The sequence below is a fragment of the Helianthus annuus genome, chromosome 17 (assembly GCF_002127325.2).
Source record: "Helianthus annuus cultivar XRQ/B chromosome 17, HanXRQr2.0-SUNRISE, whole genome shotgun sequence".
In the NCBI taxonomy this organism is placed as follows: domain Eukaryota; kingdom Viridiplantae; phylum Streptophyta; class Magnoliopsida; order Asterales; family Asteraceae; genus Helianthus; species Helianthus annuus.
This window is the reverse complement of record NC_035449.2, coordinates 40,660,112-40,667,948: the sequence shown is the minus strand read 5'-3', so window position 1 is coordinate 40,667,948 and position 7,837 is coordinate 40,660,112. Positions and strand designations below refer to the sequence as shown.

General features: G+C 33.1%; 1 protein-coding gene across 1 annotated transcript; it reads left to right on the top strand.

Annotated features, from left to right (window-relative positions):
• Positions 1-975: 975 nt before the first annotated feature.
• Positions 976-2,892, top strand: LOC110921145 (transcription factor MYB106). The gene is made up of 3 exons (XM_022165417.2): positions 976-1,294; positions 1,373-1,502; positions 1,803-2,892. Exons 1-3 carry the CDS (start codon positions 1,162-1,164, stop codon positions 2,665-2,667), a joined length of 1,128 nt encoding a protein of 375 aa, XP_022021109.1. The 5' UTR covers positions 976-1,161; the 3' UTR covers positions 2,668-2,892.
• Positions 2,893-7,837: the final 4,945 nt, after the last annotated feature.

Here is a 7,837-nt window from a genome sequence, read left to right as displayed (position 1 = left end):
AATCTTACTATTTTTTGTTTATCAAGCCGAAACGAATATATATATCTCTTAGGCATACAAGTTTGACTCATAGTTGATATATTGTCAACAAACCAAAAACACGTACTAATCAAGTAATCATGTTATAAAAGAGCTTATAAATATTGATAACAACTTTCATGTATATGTGACAAAAGACGAGTTTAAGGCAGATTTGCCATAATTAATACCACGTGAATATAAAAAAAGATGTTTATTTCGAAAGTGACGTATGATTAAAGGGCTTTGGATTTAATTTAGCTACTTATATATATTGATAACAACTTTCATGTATATGTGATTAAAAGATGTCTTTTTCCGAATTAGAAACAAATGTTTTAGGGCTTTTGATCAGAATGACGATACGAGTCGACTGATGTAAAACTTATCTCGAAACGATGCTCCAAACGACAAAAAACGGTGCTTCAATTCGGGTGTTTAAACTTCCAATTAACAAAAGTCATGTCTTTTGGAACACCGTTTCGATGTAAATTTTACATCAATTGACTCGTATTATCGTTCTGATAAAAAACCCTAAAATATTTGTTTGTAATTCCGCAAAAAACTCAACTCCATTAAGTTTTTTTAACGGGGGACACGTGGAGAAAAATAGGTGAAAGGTTTGACTGGCAGGGGGAATATTCAAAAGTGAGACTGTCAATAACCAATAACATCTAGTAGTGACTATACATGCCAATTTCCCTAATAACTATTATACTATAATCTTTTTGATCTAGTAGTGTTATTTTGTGTGAGTGTATCTAAGATGTATCTAAACTCGAGTTCGAGTTGAAGCTGGCTAATTGTTATTGAACAGCCTAAATAAATATATGAACTGCATTATTTGGTCTCTTTACTATAATTACGTGTGAAAATTTAAAAATGATGAAAAAAAATTTATATCCCTGAGGATATTATCATATAGTACGTATTTATTATGGTAGCCTTTAAGAACATATAGAGAGTTGTAGACAATGTAGTTACAAGTATATAAACGGAGCTCACCATCACCGTGTATAAATAATATATTTTCACCATTGCAATTCAAACCAAATCAATATATCGCCGGATAACGGCGGATAACGGTGGTTTTGTTTTCTTTTGCATCATTCCGATATAAAAAAACTAGAACAACATTAACAAATGGGTCGATCTCCATGTTGCGATAAGGTAGGGTTGAAGAAAGGACCGTGGACTCCCGAAGAAGATCAAAAGCTTTTAGCTTATATTGAAGAACACGGGCATGGAAGTTGGCGTGCTTTGCCTACGAAAGCGGGTTTGGTTTACTTGTTTTACTCGATTCGTTTTTGTTGTTTATGATTAAACAAAATGTTAATATAAGAAAATGAAACAGGCTTGCAAAGATGTGGGAAGAGTTGTAGGCTACGATGGACGAATTATCTTCGACCCGATATAAAGAGAGGCAAATTCACTGTTCAAGAAGAGCAAACTATCATTCAACTTCATGCTCTCTTGGGAAATAGGTATTCTTGTTAATATGTAATATTATTATATATTTATCTTTAGTTTTGTTTAATAGTTGTTCGAATCCACTCTCTAGTATGAATATTATGAAAGTTATTAATGGTTTTTTTTTTTTGTTATTAGTTGGTTAGCTTTATCAATAATATATGTAATCTTCGTATATAAAGAGTTCTCGTTTTAGAACTATTATTCAAAAATACAGTTTTTCAGTTCTTTTGAGTTTGTTTATTTTTTAATTTTAGTTTCGAGTGATTGATTACCTAATAAAACAAGTTTGACTATATTATATTTGTGCTTAGGTGGTCAGCGATAGCAACTCACCTTCCAAAGCGAACAGATAATGAGATCAAGAACTATTGGAACACTCATCTTAAGAAGAGGTTGACGAAAATGGGGATTGATCCAGTTAGCCACAAGCCGAAAAATGATACACTTTTGTGTAATGATGGTCAATCAAAGACTGTGGCTAACTTGAGCCACATGGCCCAGTGGGAGAGTGCTAGGCTCGAGGCTGAAGCTAGACTGGCCAAACAGTCTAGGCTTCGATGCTCGAGTCCATCTGAAAAGATGGGGGGATCAGGTGAATCCTCGTCCCATACACCACCTATAGTCGGGGCGCCTACTACTAGGTCATGCCTTGATATACTCAAGGCGTGGAATAGGGTTTGCGGTAACAAACACAATGACATTAATTATGGGAATGGAAACGGAGATTTGGAATCACCAACCTCCACAGTTTCCACCACCGGCGTAAAAGAAAGCTCAACCAACTTTGTTGGTGGGAACTCATCTGGATCTTGTGATGATGGCGAAGAATGCGATGAGCAATGGGAATGCAAAGATGAAAGTCATGATCAAATGGCCAATTCCATTCAAGGGTTCAATGGAATTAGCATGTTATCGGCCTGCATCAATGATCATAACAACAATGGAAACCAACACATGCTTGGTGGTGGTGGTTTCGTAGAGAGTTTTACAGATCTTCTATTGAATAGTAGTTCAGGAACTAATAATCATCGTAATCTTGAGGTCGACGGTGAGTCAAACGTTGCTCTCGAACCTACCGGAGTCAACAACACTTGTTACGAGGACAATAACAAGAATTACTGGAATAACATTCTTGACTTGGTGAATTCTTCGCTACAAGATCCACCTCTCTTTTAGACTACCACCTCAAGTTGCATTCTTTTCGTTCGTTGTTTTTCTGACCGTTGCAATCGTTTGAGATTTCAAACGATTGTGGGTGTGACCAAAGCAGTCGTTTGAAGTTTCAAACGATTGCAAGTGTGTTGTAAGAAAAATGTTTGTTTCTAGGGTTTTTTTTAGTTTTTTAATAGTTTAACGATGTAATAGTTACTATTAAAACCGTTTAATTATCTCATAATGGTATATTAACGACTACTAGGGTACAAAATGATTTTTGACAAAATAAATTAGAAAACTGAAAATTAAAAAAAAAAAAAAGAACTTTGGTCCAAAATGGTGTTTAATTTCGATTTTAATGCTTTTATTGTACTTGTACTCGTTTTTGCTATACTTTCACATGCATTGCTTTCCATTATTTAGACGCATTAAAGGAGATTTTGAAAGAAAACACAAAGGACAATTGGATGGCTATAACACAATGGGATGTCATATATTTTTAATAAAACGCATTAAAGAGATGTCATAAAATTTTATTAGTTTTTTCTTGTATTTTTTTCTAAAAAAATGTATATAAGAACATACATATTGACAAGATTTCATAATAACTTGTTCCGATTGTATTATTATGTTTTTTGGTTTTGTATAAGAAAATTGTATAACCTAATTTAGCCATTTAAACGAGCCAATATGAGTATGAACGAAGGCGTGCTCATATTCGCTTGTTAAGAAAACGAATATGTTAATATTCTTTTATGTTTACTGGTTAATATTTTAAACAAATATAAAAATTTTGAGTTGAAAATAAATGTTTCTAAAACCATAACGGGATGCACTAAACCAATGAGTCTAAATTATTAAATGAATACATTAATGAATTGTTATTAAATGAACATAAATGAAAGTTATGAACATAAACAAACGAATCAGGCATGTGTTCGTATCCTTCGTAAATTAAATAAACATTTTATATTCGTATTAAAAGAAGGTACTTTCCACGAAAAGATTCACTAGAACTTACGTGATTCACTAAACCTTATGCTTGTTTAGAGGCCTATTCTTATTTTTTTATATCCAAAAAGAACAAAATTTTTAAAAATATTTTGTCGTCTTCTTGTTACGATGATACAATATGAAGAATAAAAGTGATTTCTGTGTGCATGAAAGTGATAATAATTTATGACATTTATTAATATAATAATAAAAATAATATTGATCAATTATTAGAAGTGCATTTATAGTTCGGATGGGATGGGACGCATTTATAGCTGTTAGTTTCACGTCACATTCTAGATATTCAATAAAAATCCAAAGAGATATCTTTATTTTTTTAAGTGCAAAAAAAACCCAATTACTTTAAAGCATACACTAGAATATAACACCGTGTATGACATGGTTAAAATATATAAATTTTATATACTAAATAATAAAACAATAAATGGTTTCTTTTATTATATAGCATAGATTTGTCGTTACTTTTTCTTTTTTCCTTTACTCGTAATCATTTAAAAAAAATGCTGAAAAAATTAATGGGATGAATAGTATCTCTCAAAATATACAGATGGCAGTAGATTTTTTTCTCTTTTCTACACAACTCCTTGTAAGCACCTTTTATTATATGGAGAATCCACACACATAAAAATAGGGGAAAAGATGTGAATCCTCTTACACTTTTAATATAACGTGCATGACGTTTATAAATATACGAGATATTTGATTTAGGGGGTGTTTGACTAAGCTTATTTAACTTAAAAAGAACTTTTTGTTAAGAATACTTATTGACTTCTGACTTTTTAAAAAGTTTTTTTTTTTTTTAAAAGTGTTTGGATTAACTTATGTGATATGAAAAGCCAATAAGCCAATAAGTTGTTTTTTAAAAGTGTTTGGCTTAGTTTATTCATGTAAAATGACTAAAATGGACATAGATATGGAAAAGAACAGCGATGTGTATTAGGGCACTTAGGGCATTTTTTGTAATTTTTTTACGAAAAGTTATAAGGAGATTCAAAAAGTCACAATGTTCTAACTTTTCAAAACTGACTGACTTTTCCTCTATATATAAGAAGTCATTTTAAAAGTTCGTTTTGAGTGAAACACTTTTTTCGCCTTATTAACTTTTTATAAAAGTCACTAAGTTATAAGGATGTGTGGAAAAGCTTAGCCAAACACCCCCTTAAATAACTGCATGTTTCACTATTTGGTCTATAACACTTCAACTTACGAATTCTACAACGCCACTCACAACTTTCAATTTATTTTATTCTATCACTCCCAAATTACCCGAACCCTAAACCAGTTAGTTTTCCTAATATGACATCTGACATGACATTTTTTTGCTGACGTGGCATCTAACATGACAATTTTTTTGCTGACGTATCATCTGATGTGGCACTTTTTGCTTATGTGGCAGTTGTTTAGTGACATGGCATCTGACATTAGCAAACTGAATTAGGGTTCAGTTAGTTTGGAAGTGTCAGAGAAAAATAAGTTAAAAGTTGGGAGTGACATGATACAATTCGTAAGTTGGAGTGTTATCGGCGAAATGATGAAAGTTAGGGTTATTTAAATCCAATATCCCTAGATATATTTGTATATTGTTCATGTCGATCTTAGAACTTTTCACATTGAAGGCAATGAAGATAAGAACTAGGTCTTCTTTGGCGGTTGCATGTTCGATTCCGAGCTAACACGGGTTTTCATCCCAATGTGCATTACATCAGAGAGTCGTGGCTCTTGTGTAAGCCAATGTTATGCCCCTCCGTGGAGAAACGTTCAGTTATGATTTGGGGCCGACCTCACAGCCGTGTCTGCAGCTGCCCAGTCCTAACCGTTCAGTGGGTGGTATCTTGACCTTCCCTGTTATATAAAAAAAAGCCTTTTAACATTGCAATCAGCTAGTTTCAAAGTTTGAGAAGCACAAGTGCAGTTGTCCACTTGATTCGTTTCTGTTTAATATACTTATATAATGTCGCATTTGATAGCTAGTTTATACCGACTAATATTATCTGTTTTTATCCATCACGAGTTTACGGTCTTACTCAGTTTTACTTTTCGTTATATCGATTGTCCTGGTCATACTACTAAAATCAAACACATTAAACTACAAAGCTCTCCTCCCACAACTGTTTAAAATGTTAAAAATTTATATAAGATTAATAATTAGTTCTTTTTATGTTATATCAAAATGGTATGGGTTTATACATGTAAGAAGGAAAGATTAAAACTTGCATAGTAGAAAATACAAGTTATGATATATCCATTTAAACTTGAAAACCTCTTAAAGATGATTGTGATTAAGATGTATACTTAAACAATGGTCAACATCCTCATGTTTATAAGATTAATTAATGTCAAGCGTCGTTTTAAAAGAATTTTAGACAAAAGCATTGAAATAGAATGTGTACGTTTATTTTGAAACCGTCGTATAAGAAGAAGTATAAAAAACATTTAAAACAAGTCACATTTATACCAACTACCAAGTATGTACCATCACTAGTCTATGAGTTTTAGACAATATACATTGTTTAAACATTCGATCGACCAACTCTTTTGGATTCTTTTCTATTTTTGTATGCCAAATAAATTTGTGATTTATTAAGTTAGAGCAATTATTTACTGACTTGGTAATACATAAATAAATAAAAAAGTAAATTATGATTTTGGCTCCTATGGTTATATCACTTTTACCATTTTAGCAAAAAAAAAACAAATCTTTTATCATCTGAACCCCAACGTCCTTTTATCTAACTAATTTGGCACATTCTACTAACTTCATCCATTACCATGGTTAAAAATAGGTCACGTGCCCCTCACATGAGGGGCAATTTAGTCAATTCACCTAATAAATAGCAGGTGCATTCTCTCCCTTAGAAAAAATGCACCTGCTGTTTATTAGGTGAATTGATGAAATTGCCCCTCATGTGAGGGGTACGTGACTTTTTTTAACCATGGTAATGGATGGAGTTAGTAGCAGAGGCCAAATTAGTTAGATTACAAGAGTTTGGGGGTTCACATGATAAAAGATTCTTTTTTAGGCTCAAAAGGTAAAAGTAATATAATCACAAGGGCTAAAATCGTGATTTACTCTAAAGGAAACATACTTGTACTAGAGCAATTATAATGGGCCGCTTTTACGGTTGAATAAAATCCTTTTATAAAAAGCATTTAATAGAAGCAGAGAAAGGGGTAAATGAAGACTCCAAAATCACAAGAAGTGGGAGTTCAAGTCTTCCAAACAAATATGGCCCCTGCTTTCAAAACACTTAAAAGAATGTAGGGTCTATACAATAAAACCAATTAAAATGTATTAATTAGTTTGATATTCAATAAGTATAGAATTTAAAATTTTAAATTTTAAATTTCCGGCTATATGTTGCTTTTGTCAACATGGTGTTCACTAGTGTTTAAACGAGCCGAGCTCGAGCTCGACTAGGCTCGATCTCGAGCTTGATTCGAGCTCAGCTCGTTGATAGTTTCTCAAGCTCGAGCTTGGTTTGGGCAGTGGCACGACTGATTTATAATCTATTAATTAACATATTAAACAAAAATAACATAAATAATCTGGTTTAGGCTCGCGAGCTCGATAAGTGAAGCTCAGACTCGTTTACTAAACCAGCTTATTTTTAGGTTCGGACTCGGCGCATAAACAAGTTTAAATAAACTCGGCTCAGCTCGTTTACTAGACAGCCTTTAAATAAAGGTTAAATCTTATTAAATACTAATAATAAACCAATATTACACTAAGGCTCGACGAACCTCGCGAGCTTAACATGTCAGGCTCAAGCTTGGGCTCGATAAATAAACGAGCTTTGTTTAGGCTCAAACTCGGCTCGGGCTCGATAAGACTCGGCTCGTTTGCACCCCTAGACTGTCCACGGACATCCGTAGGCTGAGGCAGAAGAGAGTGGCACGGACGTTGAGGAACAATGGGGAGGAGAGACAACCAAATTTCATGCACATTGACGGTCTTTGTAGGCGAGAGGGTTTGAATGTTTGATCGTGAGAGGAAACATTTAACGGATCGTTTTATATCTAGTTTATAGGACAAAGCGTTGCATCTTTTATTTTTAGCTTAAGAAGCATATAACGATTTTTGAAAAGGAAAAGAGGGTATAGGTTGTACAAATGAATGATGTTTGAGTTAAAGACAATGTTTAGCTCTTTAATAATGCAAACTTGAATGCAACCGAAG

Coding starts and splice junctions, on each gene's coding strand:
- LOC110921145 (XM_022165417.2), top strand. CDS start 1,162: ATGGGTCGATCTCCATGTTGCGATAAGGTAGGGTTGAAGAAAGGACCG. Junction 1,295..1,372: donor TGCTTTGCCTACGAAAGCGG/GTTTGGTTTACT, acceptor AAAATGAAACAG/GCTTGCAAAGATGTGGGAAG. Junction 1,503..1,802: donor CATGCTCTCTTGGGAAATAG/GTATTCTTGTTA, acceptor ATTTGTGCTTAG/GTGGTCAGCGATAGCAACTC.